This window comes from Meles meles, chromosome 14, assembly GCF_922984935.1.
Source record: "Meles meles chromosome 14, mMelMel3.1 paternal haplotype, whole genome shotgun sequence".
Taxonomy (NCBI): Eukaryota; Metazoa; Chordata; class Mammalia; order Carnivora; family Mustelidae; genus Meles; species Meles meles.
The window spans coordinates 10,305,703-10,322,681 of NC_060079.1; the positions used below are offsets into that span (position 1 = coordinate 10,305,703).

Below are 16,979 nucleotides of genomic sequence, written 5' to 3' on the forward strand. Positions count from 1 at the left end.
TTCTGATAACACATAAACAATTAGAAAAGAATTTCTTTCCTAGAAATCGAAACACAAATATTAAAATGCATTAAATGCCTGGGCTTCTATTTACCAATACAATATTGGGCCAAAAACCCGACACATGACCTGAATGTTATTTTTTATATAAATGTATATGTGTGTGAAGAGACTGTTTGGTTATCATTTAATCTCAGGGAATTCTTTATGGATCAAACCGGTTGTGTTCTGGTTTATGGATTAGTCCTCTACCACAGAAGCACCAGGATCCTGCAGAAAAAAAGAACCAATGGGTCATTTAACTTTATCGTTATATTATCACTATCCACTGAGGTTAATGACAAATTCCATTATGGAAAACTGTTGCTGAAACAAATGTAATGTCTGGGTACTAGAGATGTAGGAGCCAAAAGGTCATCTGTGTGCTTGCCCTCACCCTCTCTAAATTGATTCTTCCAAGACTGACTCTTCCAAGAAGAATGTCAAGGTAAATGTTAGTATAATCTCTAAAGCTGGAAGATTCTACTTTCTTTATTTGGCATTTGAGAGGTTTGGTTTTTTTTTTCTTTTACACGTTATTTCATAATCTTCAAAAAAGTAATAATATAAGAAACATATATTCTCTCTGGTTTGTAGCTAATAAGGCATTTAGTGGTGGTTTTGCCCAGTAGCACTAACCCAATCCTGTGGTTATCAATAAAGCCTGCTTGGTTTCCTAAAATTATAGTCACCCACCTATAGAAAAAGAGGAGGAGGGGCGCCTGGGTGGCTCAGTAATTAAGCATCTGCCTTAGGCTGAGGTCCTGATGTCAGGGTCCTGGGATCCAGCCCTCGTTGAGCTCCCTGCTCAGTGGGAAGCCTGCTTCTCCCTCTCCCGCTTCCCCTGCTTGTGTTCCCTCTCTCGCGCTCTCTCTCTCTCTCTCTCTGTCAAATAAATAAATAAGGGGCACCTGGGTGGCTCAGTGGGTTAAGCCGCTGCCTTCGGCTCGGGTCATGATCTCAGGGTCCTGGGATCGAGTCCCCGTCGGGCTCTCTGCTCGGCAGGGAGCCTGCTTCCCTCTCTCTCTCTCTCTCTGCCTGCCTCTCTGCCTACTTGTGATCTCTCTCTCTCGCTGTCAAATAAATAAATAAAATCTTAAAAAAAATAATAAAATAAATAAATAAAATCTTTTAAAAAGAAATACTAAATGTAAGAATTATTGGGGCTAATTTTAAAAAATAATTATAGAGGTTAGAAGTTTGTATGGTCTCAGGGTAATTTAAGGAAATAATTGTTAATTTTAAATAGTTACAAGTTAATCTACATTATTAGATACGAGTGTGTTTCTTTTTCTCCAAAGCACAAAACTAATTTAACACAAGATCTGTTGTTGTAGTTTCAATGTCAGGGAAATCGTGGGGACTAGAGTAAAACGCTTGAAATGATCTCAAAGGATGAATCGGTCTTAAAGAATTAAATCCACAGCAGTTTTTGGGGGTAGTTCCCCAAAGCGTAGAAAATTGACACTGAGGTGCTGGAATGGAAATTGCTTCAAATAAAGGAACTTTCAATGCCATCTAGTTAGAGTACCTGCCTCTCCGCCTCCTTTGGGTTGAAAGTGTCCTGATCATTATAAGAAAGTTCCTAACTACATCCTCAAGTAATCTGAATCTCCTCAAGTGTTTGGGGCTGTCTTTAATGGTGGGTGAAAAGGCACATCAGTGATATATCTTCATGTCTGGAATGTTAGTGCTTTGCCACTTGAGATTTTATGCAGATGCCTAGGCAGTGGAAATCAAGGGACAACAGACTGGCCGCTACTTGGGAAAGTAAGCAAAACTCAGTGAATTAGAAAAACTTCCAAGGTGATTTGAGAAATTATCCTGGCTCAAGATCTCTTTGTAAGGATTCTTGCACACTTTGCAAAACATGGTTCATGATCAAAAGCAGCAGTAGGGGGACACCTGGGTGGCTCAGTGGGTTAAGCCTCTGCCTTCAGCTCAGTCATGATCTCAGGGTCCTGGGATTGAGCCCCACATCGGGCTCTCTGCTCAGCAGGGAGCCTGCTTCCCCCTCTCTCTGCCTGCCTCTTGGCCTACTTGTCATCTCTGTCTCTCAAATAAATAAAGTCTTAAAAAAAAAAAAGCAGCAGTAGGTCTTGTCATCATTGGGGATTAATCCTAAGTGTATGTTGTAAATTCCATTCCCTTACTTTACCTTATTCAATTCCCGTTAGTGGTAGGGCTCTCCTCAAGGTCATTAAACCAGTAAATTGCAGCCTGTCTCTAAAACAAAGTGCAAATAATGCTCCTTGAATATTCTACAGATTTTTTTTTTTTAAGAAGCCCAACCTGGGGCTTATACTCACCACTCCCAGATCAAGAGTTGCTTGCTCTACAGACTAAACCAGCCAGGCACCCCATGTAACCGAAGTTTCTTTCTTCTTTTTTTTTAAAATATTTTATTTATTTATTTGACAGAGAGAGAGAGAGAGAGAGGTCACAAGTAGGCAGAGAGAGAGGGAGAAACAGGTTCCCCACTGAGCAGAGAGCCTGATGCAGGGCTGGACCCCAGGACCCTGAGATCATGACCTGAGCTGAAGGCAGAGGCTTAAACCACTGAGCCACCCAGGCTCCCCACTGAAGTTTCTTTACTTCTGCTTGTTGTCTTCTCTTATTTTTTCCTGAGGGGCTGTGAATAACAACAGCAAGAATACTGCTGTTTATATACTAAGATTTCTATTTAAGATTAGTTTTCTTGACTGATGTAGGCCCCTTACAGATAATATCAGAAAGGAGTGAGGCTTTGAAACTTTTATTGCTGTCATTAGCAGCCCATCTTGCTAACTTTATTGGATGAATATAATAAAGCCATGAATTGTTCACAAAAGAAAAAAGACTCAGGCTGTCCTCTATCCATATATGCCTTAACACACACACACACACAGACACACGCACACACACACCCCTTTTTAAATATATATATTTTTTATCTTAACCGCGCCCAACACCGGGTTTGAACTCACGACCCTGAGATCAAGAGTAGAACGCTTTGCGGACTGAGCCAGCCTAGGCCTCGATTTATATGCCTTTTTTGACATGAGTTCCACAACATGGCTACATTCTTCCCCATATTTATCCTAAGTTCACAGTCTTCCTATATACTCATATCGTACCCACAGTCCTGTAATTTTTAAAAAAACATCTCGTGCAAGAAGGCCCTTTTAAGAATGGCGAATAGCTCCCCTCACCCTAATCTGTTTTTCTCAAACACTCAACAGATCCAAGAATATCCTGCGCCTGACTTAGTCTGGCCTTCGTTTCAGCAGCCCCACGACCATCGTGGGGAAATCTCGCCGCGCCCCAGCTCGGGAGCGGCCCGGGTGGGAAGGCTGCTAGAGCGTGCAACTTTGCCGCTGGGTCAGAACCCGGTCGCGTTCCGGGCGGCTCCAGGGTCGGAGAGGAGCGCGAGCTCAGACCCCGCGCTTCCCGGAGCGCGCGCGCCCCCTGGCGGTCAGAGAGGCGGGAGGGCGCCCGCAGGGCCAAGGAATGGGGAGGAAGGCGTAGGGATCCCGGTCCCGGAGCTGGAGGCCCTGGGAGCAGCGAAGTCACCCTGTCAAAAATACACCAGGGCGTCCCAGCGCCGACCTTCCTACGCCTCCTCGGGCGGCACTGCCCACTCGCGCCGAGTCCCGGTGTTGCCTCGGGTTTGCTCCAGCGGCGAGTCTCGGCGTCCCAAGCGCGGTGGCGGCGCTTGCCCGCGGGGGCCCTTTTGCTCGCTCCCTCCACGACCCGGGAGACCAGCCGGCAGCTCGCAGCCCCGGACCTGCATTTCAGAGAGCAGCCGAGCACCCCTCCTCGCCCCGGATGCGCGGGGCGCGGGCCGGCGGCGGGCGTCAGTGTGAGGGGGCTGGACCCGGCGAGGGGAAGAACTTGTAATCGCTTGCAGCGTGACAATGCTGACTTTTGAACCTCTAACCACTAAGCAAACAACCCTTGTGCTCTCGCTTCACTGTCCAAACAGGGTTTATTGACAGGCGTTTCACAGCAACGCATAGCAACCGCGGCGGCGGCTGGGGGCGGACGTGTGGGCGCGGCCGGGTGCGGGTCCTCGCTCTCCTCCCAGCGCCGGGACTCCCCAGGAGGCACCGAGACCCGGGACCGGTCGGGGGGGGGGGGCGAATAAACGGGCTTGGAACGCCACCCCCAGCTCGGCGGACTCCCCAGCCCGCGGGGCAGGCCCCCAGCTCGAGGGGCGGGCCAGGTACTTTCCATCCAGCTCTAAGCCGAGCGCCCGCGGGCCCGGCCACCAGGGCTGCTTTCTCAATCCCGGAGCGGAATGCCATCTGGAAGGGCCGCAGAGCCGGGGACATGCTGCAGGCGCTATTTGGGTCTCGCTGCTTTGCTCTTCCTCCCGAGCCCTCGGGGCCACCTCCTGCCTCTGCTGGGGCCACGATTAGGGCTCGAAGGTGCTTGTGGGAAGACCGACACCGAGAGCAAAGCCCTTTCCCCACGCCCTGCCTGCCAGAGCGCCCAGCTCGGCGGCTTCCAGGACCCAAAACCTCAAGGGCAGCAGCGCGGTGCCAGTGGATCGGCTAGATAACAAGCAACTACCACTAAAACGGTCTCCTTATAATGGTTCTTGAATTCTTTGCGGAGTGCGGGAAGGGGGCGTGGGTGTGGAGCAAGGGAGGCAGTTTCGCAACGCATGGCAAGGAGTGGAGCCCGACAAGGGCTCATAGAAATGCCCAGTTGATTCACAGAAGACTATATTCCTGGAAATGTTCCCTTGAGAGAACAGAAAATACAACATTTTTACTAAATGCTTCTGTTTAACTAGTTGGGTTGTGGGACATCCCTCGGGTGAAGGGAATCACTGAGGAAGGGGATGTCTGCAGACCCATCAACGTGCATTTGATGAGATGTCAGGAGGGGACTCCCGCCCCCCCATAATTCTCCACAGCTTGGAAGCAGCTGACCATTCAGATGTACATTTAGCCCAAAGCCACCCCAGGAGAACCACACATTCCACAATCCAAGGTTGGGCTCAGGCTTGGGGGCAGGGAAGGTCTTAGAACCTGCTCCCTCAGGCTTCTGCCGCTCTGGGGTAAAATGAGTTTATCCAGATAACCTTCCCCACCCCCTCCCTAGTTTTTCTAATACTAGCTTGCAAGTAGACATTTCTTAAAAAAAAAAAATAATAATTCCAGATAAAATCTGAGGATGAGAAATACAGACTCTGAAATCTGGAAAGCTCATTTATCTCTCTCTCTTTTTTTTCTTTTTAGAAAAAATTCAACTGTGTTCAAATACCCCCCACTTCCCTTCACCATATCGCTTCTCTCCCCCATGGAATCAGAAGGCTTTTTAAATGCTGGCTTGGATGTTACACAGACCAACAACCCAAACAGCAGCAACAACAACAAAAACTCCCCTTTTTCATCAGCCCCAAGATTGTGAAAATGACAGGAAGTCCAGGTTGGCTCTGGCATTTATAGCACTGACATACATTCAGCCCAGAGAAGCTCTGGTGACAGGCTTTCTAAACAAGGCCCTGTCCCGGGCGCTCTTGTCAGGCCTGGAGCCCCATAACCACGCCCCTCACACCATACACCAGCACATACACCACTCAAGCCTTTCCTGGTCTGGGAAGGGAAGAGAAGAAAGACAAAGACCTGGGGGTTCTGCAGTCTTTGGTAGGTCCAGGTTTCTATCTTAGCTGCCTCTGACTTTTGCAGTTAAAGCTTGCCTGCCCTTGAGGCAGGAGGGACCAGCTGGCCCTTGAATGGCTGGGAGTAGGCAGCAGCCATCTTGGCTGCAAACACCGGCCTTCCCTCTGAGTTCCTCTCTCCCCTCGGCTTCAATCAGAGGTGTGTCCCGCAGATTTTGGAGGCCAAGATCTGCGGAGGTGGGGGCTGACAGCCTGTCTGTTTAGTCAGTCCAAGCCAGGCTTCTGCCAGTACTAAATGAAGCCCCAGTAGTCATATCCCATCTCCTCACTGGCAGAAAGTCAGACCAGCAGAAGTCCAAATCTGGGAGAATGTCTTCCTGGAGGCCTCCAACCCCACTTGTCCTTACTCCCGGCCCCCATTTTTTCCCTCTGAGAGCTAGGTAAGTTGGTGTACATTTGTGGTTGGGAGGGAAGGGGGTCTCTCCTGAGGATTCTAGCAGAGTCTATGCTCCTCGTGGCTCAGCCCGGAATCGCTCTGCTGCTGCAGGCCCCTGGAGGTCACTGGGTGACAGTGGGGTTTAACACCCCTGCCGCTGGCCCCAGAACCCCAGGGACGGAGCCAGGCACCGAGCCTTGCAGGGCAGACACAGGACTCAGGGGCTCCGGGATGCTTCTCAGAGGGCCTGGCTGCGGCTGGGGGGGCTGCGGGGCAGGCGGTGGGCCTTGCGGGGGCGGCGGCGGCTGCTGCTGCTGCTGCTGCTGCTGCAACTTCTTCTTGTTGATTTTCCTTTCCTTGGCTCTGCGGTTCTGAAACCAAATTTTAACCTAGAAATGGAAGATGGAGAAAAACAGAGGGGGGTGAATGAGTCCATGTCGGGGGTAAGGAACTGGTCCTCAGCCCCAGCGGCCGTATCTCCCTCTCCAGCTAAAGAAGGGCCCTCTCGTACTCGGGGACCCCCAGACCTTCTCCCAGCCTTTCATCTGAGGGCTCGGGACCGCCCAGCGCTGGAGCCCTTCCCGAACCCCGTACAGCCTCAGGAGAGAAGAGCCTTCCTCCCTCCTTGCTCACCACGTTTCGTTCCAAAGCAGCCTTTATCTACAACTTTACTGAAGAGTTCAGAGTCTCAGAGCAAGGAAAACAGAAACTGCAGAGCCTTTTCCACAACAAGCAAGAGAAGACCAACATGGATATAGTTCAAAATGCCAGCCTTTGGCCTCTCAAAACTAAACTGAAATGTAGTATTCCTCACCTTAAAGCTGAGAATGAAATTTAAAAGAGAGAGAGAGAGAGATTTGTCCATTTATTTGAGAGAGAGAGGGAACATGCGAGTGCGTGGGGGGAGGGGCAAATGGAGAGGGGGAGAGAGTACCAAGTAGACTCCATGTGGGTTGCAGAGCCCCAGATGGGGCTGGATCACACAACCACAACCTGAGCCGAAACCAAGAACCTGAGATGCTTAACTGACTGTGCGACCCAGGCACCCCCTGAGAACAAGATTCAGTGTGCAGCTTCCTGGCAGTGGATTCTGCCTTTTTCTAGACCATATAGAGCGTTGGTGAGTCAAGCCTCACTCTAGTTTTCATGGGCCTTTAAAAAAAAAAGATTTTATTTATTTATTTGACAGAGAGATCACAAGTAGGCAGGGAAGCAGGCAGGGGGCGGCGGGAAGCAGACTCCTTGCTGAGCAGAGAGCCTGACGCGGGGCTCCATCCCAGGACCCTGAGATCATGATCTGAGCCGAAGGCAGAGGCTGAACCTACTGAGCCACCCAGGATCCCTGGGATTGGGGTCTTATATTAATTTTTCCCCAAGTATGGTACTGGGCACAAAGAAAAAAGGTCTTTAAGTCTTCTTTCACCAAAATAGAATTCCAGATTAAACTACTACTCATATTTTTTTTTCTTGCACCTTCTGGTTCCCGGAAAACAGGAGAAAAAGAATCAACATCCAAAAAAGAAAACTAGAGGTGGAAGGAACCTTTTCTAAAAGCATTGGGAAGGAAATACTCTCTATCCTCCTGCTTTATTTATTTATTTACTTACTTACCTACCTACTTACTTATTTTTTAAAATATTTTATTTATTATTTGACAGAGAGAGATACAGTGAGAGAGGGAACACAAGTAGGGGGAGCAGGAGAGGGAGAAGCAGACTCCCTGGGATCAGGGCCTGAGCCAAAGGCAGACGATCAATGACTGAGCCACCCAGGAGCCCCTACTTACTTCTTTTAAGTAAGCTCTACACCCACTGTGGGGCTTGAACTCAACAACCGGGAGATCAAGAGCTGCATGCTCTGAGCCAGCCGGAGCCCCTCTATCCTCCTGCTTTAATCTGCTCACAGAACTAGGTGGATTCTCGGGCCGGCTTCTAACTCTGCCTGAGGAACCCCTCGCCCCCACCCGCCACCCGCCACCAGTGACCAGGCCCTGGAGGGAGCAAGACGGTTCCCACCTGCCTCTCGGAGAGCCCCAGTGTGGCGGCCAGCTCGGCTTTTCTCCGGATGGTGATGTAACGACTGTAGTGAAACTCCTTCTCCAGCTCCAGCCGCTGGTGATCCGTGTACACCACTCGGTATTTGTCTTTCGTCCTGGTTTTCACTGAAGAGGAAGGAGAAGTTAGGGCTGAGGACTGCAAAGCGGCCCATCAGTCATGGGTAATGACAAACCTCCCTAACCCAAGGGCCATTTCTCTTCCTCCACCGCCCCAGGGGGCCAGAGTTTGGCTGGTTCCTGCCGGGCCTGACAAGACCCCCCAGGGGGTCCTGAGGGGAGGGTGCGAGCCTATCCAGGACAACTAAACTAACCTTGAGGTTAAGTGGTTTTTAAAAATGAAGAAAAACTAAAACCTCATTCACACACGATAACAGAACCCAACCACCCTTCTGGCAAACCAAACACAGTACTGGAACAGGCTAGGCCCAAAGGCAAAGGGGGCAGGATGGAATCTCCAGAGTCCTGGGAGTATTCAGATTTTCAGGTGTGTGGGAGTTGGAAGCCCACCCTGAAAATAGCTGGGGTGTGGGAATGTGCTGGTGGCAATGTTACTTTCTGTTCGCTTTATTAAAAGTGGAAAGAGGAGTGCCTGGGTGGCTCAGTCCTTAAGTGGCTACCTTCAGCTCAGGTCTGATCCCAGGGTCCTGGGATGGAGCCCCACATCAGGCTCCCTGCTCAGCAGAGAGCCTGCTTCTCCATCTCCCCCTCTCCCTGCTTCTGTTCCCTCTTTAGCTGTGTCTCTCTCTGTCAAATAAAGAAATAAAATCTAAAAAAACAAAAAAAGTGGAAAGGGGGAGGTGTGCGGGAGCTGGCAGTTTCTCTCAAGTCACCAGAAACTTCTCCCAGGCACACTAGGCCCATCTGGTGGAATTCTGAGCTCGGGTCTGGGAGGCAAAAAACCCTCCCCACAGCTCCGGGGAACACTGTATACCTGGCTGAACCTGGTTTGTCATTTGGCACTTTTTCTTTTTTAATCCCCCATTTATTTCTGCTACAAACTCTGCCAGAGCTATCCAGACCAGTGATCTATGCTCATTGGATTGAGTCAACATATTAAACCTCAGATTGATTGTTTTACTGAAGGGCCTTGACAAATAGTGCCGTCGAGGTTGGAGCGGGCCCGAGCCGGGCGTCTGCACCGAGTCTGTCCTGGGTCAGTCGCTGGTAGGGCCCCCCACCCCGGCCCGGAGCTCTTCCCTCCTGTTGGCCCCAGGTTCAGGTCTTCCTGCAGCCCAACAGGTTCAGTCGCCCCGTGCCCCGTCCTCCAGGAAGATCTAAAGGGTCTGGGAGTTTCTTGGAGGTGTTTAATGCCCCGCAGGCCTACTTTGTTCAGGTAAAAACCCTTTGCAAACCACAACAAAAGCGCCCTGGGAAGATACAGGCCGGATCAGAGGGAGCTCCCCCGAGCCGCTGAAAGGGGAACACAGTCGCAAACAATGCAGGACAAGGCGATCTTATCAAAGAAAAGCCCTTTCAATGCCTTAATAACAACCGCATTCTGTTTGAATTACCACTACTGAGCAAATGGCGGTCCCGGCTTTCATCCCCCTCCCCGCCAGGCGCATTAACATAAACACGGCCCGGCAGGCGCATTTGAATGGCGCAGCGGCCCCGACCCCGCGGCTGCTAAGAAAGTAAAGGGAACTAACACGTTCTGAGTGGAGGGCGCGTTTACACGCGTTGCCGCCTCAAACCCACTCGAGGTTGCCAGCGGTAGTCGCCCCATTTTACAGATGAGGAAACTGAGAGTCGGACGAGGTCACGCAGGGAGTATCAGGCGCGGCTGACACTGCAGCCGGGTTAGAGCCTAAAGGGCACCCCCGGGACTTGGGAGCGGGGCGCAGAAAACGTTCTCCGAGCTGAACATCTCAGCAGCGGTGTTCGCCTTGGGGTGCTTGGGATCGGCTCTTGTTCCAGTGCTCCCCTATCAGTATCCGGGATGCGCCGGGAGCGCGGTGACCCAGACCCCTGTGCGCTCTGCGGCTCGCGCCCCAAGGGCCTTGGAGGCGCCCCGCACCCCCTGGGAACCAAGGAGGGGGCTGGAGGAGGGGAGAGATGAGAGGGACTTGTGAGAATTCATTATTGACTGCGAAAGTCACCACCCTCTTTCCGGGCCCTAAAAGAGACAATGGCAGGGCTGGGAAGGTGTATATCAAAGCGGGCCGGGCCGAGGACCAGCCCCCTAGCCCCTTGACAGATGATGCTCCGCAGAGGAGTCGGCACTGGCCCGCGGGCCTCGGCCTCCCGACATTAACATCACAAGGGCGCCCGGCGCCGACTGCGGCCTTGCCACCTCTGCGCGGGACATCACAGCGGCCTCTCATCTGCTGACCCCGAGGCCTGGGCTCCTGCGGCTCCCCTCCCTCTCCCCCTCCCGGGCCCGGCCCCGCGGCCCGCTCTCCCGGGACGAACCAAAGGGCTCCCTTAGGGCCCCCGGTGGCTGCCAGTTGCGCCCCAGCCGGCTCGGTAAGAGAGAGCCTTCTCCGAGACGGGGCACCGTTCAGACGAGGGCGCCTCCTCTTGGGGAAGGGACCTAGCCGAGGCTTCGAGGCTGGCGCTGTGGCCTTCTCCGTGGGCGGCCGCATTTCCCACCCGGCATGTGCCCAGTGACGCAAATACCGATGCCCAGAGACAGCCCCCAACGACTTCTCTGATTTATGCGGCAGTAATTGGCTATAAACCTCTGCAAAGTGGCCATAACCTGCAAGAGGACAAGGCTGGGCCAGAAAGAAGGAAAGAGAAAAAAGCGGAAGTGCAGAGGGCTAGGAAGACTTCAAGGATTGCAAAGGGGACGCCAACAGGACTCTCTCCCACCACACCTATTCGCACTACCTTCCCACTTTGACACACATCCCAATACCAGAAGGGGCAGACCCGGAACTAATGAGCCCCCACAATCGGGCAAACCTAGGACGTCTGCAAAGACATCTCCTGAGTAAGCTTCTTGAACACAGGCGCATGTGAACACACGTACAGGTACACCCCCTCCAACCCTGGAAAAGAAGGGTGGGGAGAAATGATCCCTGTCTAGAGCAGAAGCTGAATGCTCACCAAGGATTCCTCCCCCCCTTCCGCAGACACAGGAGGACTCCCATAACTTCTTGCCCCTAGCCCCCCTAGCTTCCGAATCTTTGCAAATCAAAGGTTCGATGAGGGGACGCCCTCCTTTCCCCTTAGTTCCGGGGGCCTCTCCTGCAACTGCAGCTTTGCTCCACGTCTTCCTATTCGCCCTAGCTCTTGAGATCCCTTGAATTGGCCCGAATGGTCGAACCTGGTCCCGAGCACAGCCTCGCAGCCCTCCTGGTCCCCCCAGGCCACCATTCTTCTTGAGTGGCTCCGTGGCGTGGAAAGAAATGCTCTAAAGCCGGGCCGATGGAGTGCAAGGCTCCCTCTCCCCCGCGGCTCGAAGCCGCGCACCCGCTGCTCGCGGTGGCAAGTAGAGGAGGACGCACTCCTGCACCGCCTGCTCCGCCGACATTCCTGGGAGCGTCCCCAGAGCGACGGGATCGTACGAATGAAGGACCGCTGGAAGGAGGAAGGTTCTCTTCTGCGCTAAACCCACCGCGGGCTGGGAGACCGAAATATCCACTCCCGCCCCCACCCTCTGCCAGCCCAGGCACAGTAGAGAAGCCCCGCAGTCGAGGCCCCCTGAACTAGTCTCCCGCCCCGGCCCTCGGGGAGCGGAGCCTCTAGACAGCTCTGGACGCCTCGGTCCGTCCTGGACACGCGGCCCGCCCAGCAGCCACCTCCTGCGGGGCGCCGCCACCGCCTACCTTGGCTTCCGAGGGACGGCTGCGCAGGCTTCCGCATCCACTCGCACAGGTTCCGCCGCTGGCCGCCGGGGGACAGCTGCTCGGCGGCGGCGGTAGCGGCGGGCCCCGGAGGGCCGGGGTTGAGTGTCTGCAGCAACCCCGAGGCGCAGGACGGCGCGGCGGCCGGGTGGTGCGGGTGGTGGTGCGGGTGGTGGTGCGGGTGGTAGTCGGCGGGGCTGCTGTAGCCCATGGCGGCGGCCGGGGAGCCCCCGTTGAGGCCGTGGGCGACAGCGTTGGCGGCGGCCGCGGCGCCCCCCGGCGCGTAGCCGTTCCAGTCCTCTCGGAGCGGGGCCCCGTAGGCGGCGGGCCAGGACGGCCCCGGGGATTGCGCGCTGTCCAAGTTCGCGGCCGCGGCGGCCGCAGCCGCCACATGGTAGCCGCCGTAGTCCGGGTACTGCGGGGGACTGACGAAGTTCTGCGGGGCCAGGTTGAGGCCGCCAGAGTGGCGCACGGAGCTGGGGTACATGCTCACGTCCTTGTCCAGGAGGTAGCTCACGTACATGGTGGCGAGGGCCCGACAGCAGACCTCACCATGCTGCCTGGGGACCGACGCTGGACGCTGCCGGAGGGCGCGAAGGGGAAGGGGCGAGGCGGGGTGCGGAGAAGGGCGGCCAGCTGCGCCCCAGCCCGCGGAGCTCCGCTGGCTCCTCGCGGCGCTTCTGCCTCTGAGGCGGTCCCTCCCTCTGGCCTGCCTCCTCCCTCCTCCCTTTCTTCCTTCTTTCCTCCCACCTCCTTCCCACTGGGCTGCAGAGGCGGGGAAGACCCGCCACAGGCTGGAGTGCGGAGCCCCAGGCCGGCGGCCTTTCGTGATTAACGAGTGTTTACAAGACTCTATTAGTAATGACACAGACACCAATGGCTGGAGACGTCGAGGCGCAGCGCGCACCCTGCGCACAACCCCCCGAAACACGATTTGCATTTTAAAAGATAAGGGGAGGGGGGAGCTCCAGAGACCCGATCACAGCTAAATATTCAAACCTTTATTGTTAAGAGCTTCCTCCTTCCAACCTGGTGCACTTTAACCTCCAATCACAGGTTCAAAGAATGAAATCAAGAGACTTGCAAAAGAGAGGGGGGGAAATAGCTATCTTGGTGGGAATCTGGGCTTGGAGACTGGGTAGTAGCGTGTATGCATTTGCGGGGTGGAAGCGGGGGTGGGGGCGCATCACAAGCTCCTTTTATACCAAAGAGAAAAGAAAAGGGAAGCCATTACTTTGATGACAACGTTTTTGACCAACCCGGGACAGGACGAGCTAAGCCCTAAGAGATGGGCCAGTTCCTGTCCTCCCTGAGCTCTTGGCCAGAACGACTGCGTGCCCCAAACAACTGTCACTGCTAATCGGTTATTCTCTTCCCCCATGGAAACCCCTGCCTCTCGCAGGACGTAAATTATGACCCTAGCTTCAGCTGCATCTCCGAGTCCATCTCACATTTGGGATTTAAGTTAAATTAAGGCAATTAGTTTTTAAAAAACATTTATATTCAAAACAGTCCAACCAAGGAGCCTGTGATAGAGAAGTCAGACTAGTGGAGGGCAGTGGGGGGGGGGGGCGGCAAAATGGGGTTGCTAGAGTTCTGGGCAAGTTCTGGGCTCCTGAGCAATGTGTTGGTGATACAGCATGTTGTTTGTGAAGATTCAGCGAACCTACAGGTACATGTTTATTTTACTGAAATCAGCGGCTAAAAATCAAGGAAAAAATAGCCAGAATGTGTACCCTAGGTATATGTCATATAATCACACCTTTGTCTTAAAAACACTTTGCTTTACAAAGTAAAACATTACACGAGGAAAATTGTCTTTCATCTCCAGGAGATGGGAAGGGAACCCGGGCTGTTCCTAATGATTGCTTCTGAACAACTCCGAGTGGGGAAGAGTTGAAAAAGTCTCCTCCTTGGTTTTGAAGCACTGTGTCAAGGGGCCCGGGGCTCGGTGGCGCCTGTGGGGACCTGTGCTGCGCGGCCTGGATCGGGAACTGGTTCCCGACAGGAGCGCAAGAGCGATGAGATCCGTCTTGCGCACGCGCCCATCTGGGTTTAGCCACCGCAGGGAGTGGACCCGCCGGTAGCCTTCCAGCCCTTCTCTCCAGGCCCAGCCAGCGCTGCCAGACTAGGATCTGAGGATCGCAGCGGCCGAGTCCGCGGCCTGGGCAAGACCTCTGGGTGGCCTTGAACGGCTCTCGGAACCAGCTCATCTCCAGAGCTGCACTTGTCGGTTCTCATTGTCAAGCGCTCTCTGGTATTTGTCACTTCACCTTCTCATCTCTGGAGCCCTTCTCCCAGCGCTCTTTATCTCCCTCGATCCTCACATCTCCCGGGATGGGGAACCAAGCTGGTGTTGGCCTCTCCATTTTACAGATGACACCCACCAAAGCTGCGGACTGGAGAGAGGCCAGGCCCAAGCAGGATCTGAACTAGCCCAGGCCTGTGGGATCTCCTGCTTGCTGGTCCGTCCTGTCCTTTGCCTTTCCTAAGGAAGATGGTTAAAAATCACGGCTCAGTGGAGGGTCAGAGAGCTGAGCACTCAAGAGGTGGGAGGCAGGAGCAGGTTCTCCATGTGGACCTTCCTACCTGGACCAGACAGCTGAGTGTCACTGGACCTCTCAAGAAATAAAATAGGAAATACATCACATATTATACATATGTGTATATGTATATGTATAAATACATTACAGAACCCAAATCATCGAGCTGGGGGACGGGAAAAAGGGGGAGTCTGCAATCCTGATGAGAATGGGCTGAGAATGTGGGAGGTTATGTGGTGGGCATTGCAGACTTTTGATCTACCAAACATCTCCCTCCCCTTCCTGGAGACACAATTCCTCTTTCTGTCCCCCACCACCCCCTCCCCAGCCTCAAGCTCTGGAAGCCGAGGCCCCGGCTCAAGCCTGTGTCTTGGGAATGTGGGCATTCTTTGGAACAATCACTTTATTGGGGACAGCCGTTCCCTCCGCCCTGCAGCGGCCACTTCCTGCGTTTTTATGGCCCGGCCGCCGGCCGCTGGCTAATTGTCCCGCTTTTCCAGCTGTGTCTCTGTGCTCTGCCCCCGAGAAAGGGTTCTGGCCTGCCCGCCCAAATGCTTTGGGAGCAGCCAGGGTTGCTCTGGCCCCAGGGGTCACGCCGGGCCCCAGTGCTGGCTGGACCACAGGTAAATCTGAGGCTCATTTGGGTTGCAAGTGCTGGAGAAAGGAAATCATGGTGAAAAAGCAATTGGTTTTCTTCATGGAAAATGGACCTGCGGACAGTAGCTTGTAGCCCCCACCCCTCCCCACCCCTCCCCTGCCCACTCCTGCCCCCAAGGTCCTGGATCTAGGCTGTTTGGTGAGGGAAAGGAGCCTCTGCTGATGTCCTTGGACGAGCTCCTCAGATTGGAAATGTCCCTTCACATCCGGTTGCCCTCTCAAACAAGAGGCCCATGTGGGTCCCGGGAAGCAGGGGGGCAGGAGCAGTCAGAGAGCACTGGAAGGTGGCTGGCTGCTGAGAAGGAAGCTTGCATGTGTCTTTTGTCCTGATGGCTTAGCCTCTGGTGGGTCTTTGTCAGGTGCCTACCCTCCGGAGGCCTGCTCTAGATGGGACTCTGCCAGCCTTTGGGTGCAGATGTGGGCCCTGGGAGGATGTTGGCATCACCTGCAAAAAGCCCCAGGGGAGTGCTTTCTCAGTCCTGGACCCAAGGTTCTTGGCAGCTTTCTTAGAACCATGTGGCCTGAGCTGAGAACTGCCTGGGATAGTCGTCCCCAACTTCTCTGCTCAAGGTTCCTTTCCAGCCAATACCTCTGGTCTCCAACCAGCTGCCCCACCAGAGAAGCCTTCAGCAGATCGCTCTGGAGGAGGCCCCGGTGGTAAGCTAGGCCGAGGCAGAATGTGACCCATGGAACCAGAGCTAAAGCAAGCTTTTAAGGGTAGGAGAGGGTGGGAAGAAAGAGACCCAGGTAAATAAAGCATCAGGAATACTACAGGGCAGCACAGCTCCGTTATCAAAGGGACGTCTCTTTGTTGCTAACATCGTAAAGGCCATTCAACATTCCTTGGAGAGGGTCAGGGCTTCCAGAATTCTGGCTGGTGGCAAGGGCAGGGGCGCTGGGCGGGGGTGGGGCGGGGGAGCGTGAGGCACAGGAAGGGGCGGGCTTCTCCTCTAGGCAGATGGGACACTCCTTGAATCCACAGATCATTGACAGGACTCTCTCCCTGCTCAAAGGTCCCCAGTGTTTGCTCCAGCTTGGGGGACCCTCCTTTCCCCTATATTTGTAGCTCCTGAAAACTGGGGCACCTGTGATCCTTGTAACCGGGATAGGGCAGGCCATCTCTGTCCACCATAGCATGCTGGTCTATTTTTGGAATCCCATTCAGATCAAGGGAATTATCCAAAGAGTGCAACATTTCTGTTCTCCCTCTCCCCCTCCGCACAGGAAACCCTCAGCCTGCATTGACCTGGATTCCCAGCATAATTAAGGAAGAGTAGGAAAGAAGAGAATGTGGTTTGATGCAGTTGGTCAGCTTGGCAACCTACATTGCTGCGGAGATCTCTACTTAATTTGGTGTTTAAGGAGTTCTTCAGCCATTGCACCCAATCGGCAACCCCCCTGCACAAAGAAAGGCTCAATAATGGGTGGTTTGACCACAACCCCCCCCACCCTCCCTCCCGCAGCCCACTCAGCTAACATCTCTGGGAAGGAAATTGATGGCAGTGTCCTTTCTGTGGGGCGTCCCCAGAGTCCATTGCCCGCTCAGCCCCATCAGGCCACAATGGATCCCCAACGTGTTCATTCTGAACAACAGGGAGGGCCGCAGCTGTCCACAGCTGCCCAGGCGTCCCTCACAAGAGCAGATGTCCCCTGCCTCAGAGTCGAGAATGCTCCCCCACCCACCCTCTGCGGCAAACTGAGTGTCTGGGCTTTTCTACCTGAGGAAAAGTTCCTGAATTTGTGGGAGGTCTTTAGTGAACTAGAGTTTTACCACTCAGGGGAGAGGGGGCAGGAGCATGGGGGAAATCCACTGTCTTATTTGTCTCACCGAGGAATCCAAGGCAAG

General features: G+C 53.8%; 1 protein-coding gene across 2 annotated transcripts; it reads right to left on the reverse strand.

Moving 5' to 3' along the window:
* Nucleotides 1–5,224: 5,224 nt before the first annotated feature.
* CDX2 (caudal type homeobox 2) lies at nt 5,225–12,605 on the reverse strand. 2 transcript variants are annotated; one of them, XM_045978083.1, is made up of 3 exons: nt 11,916–12,605; nt 8,106–8,247; nt 5,225–6,475 (listed from the first exon to the last, which is right to left on the reverse strand). In XM_045978083.1, exons 1-3 carry the CDS (start codon nt 12,454–12,456, stop codon nt 6,325–6,327), a joined length of 834 nt encoding a protein of 277 aa, XP_045834039.1. In that variant the 5' UTR covers nt 12,457–12,605; the 3' UTR covers nt 5,225–6,324. The 2 variants fall into 2 exon arrangements, with proteins under 2 accessions (XP_045834039.1, XP_045834038.1); XM_045978082.1 differs by having other exon boundaries at nt 8,102–8,247.
* Between the last annotated feature and the right edge of the window lie 4,374 nt (nt 12,606–16,979).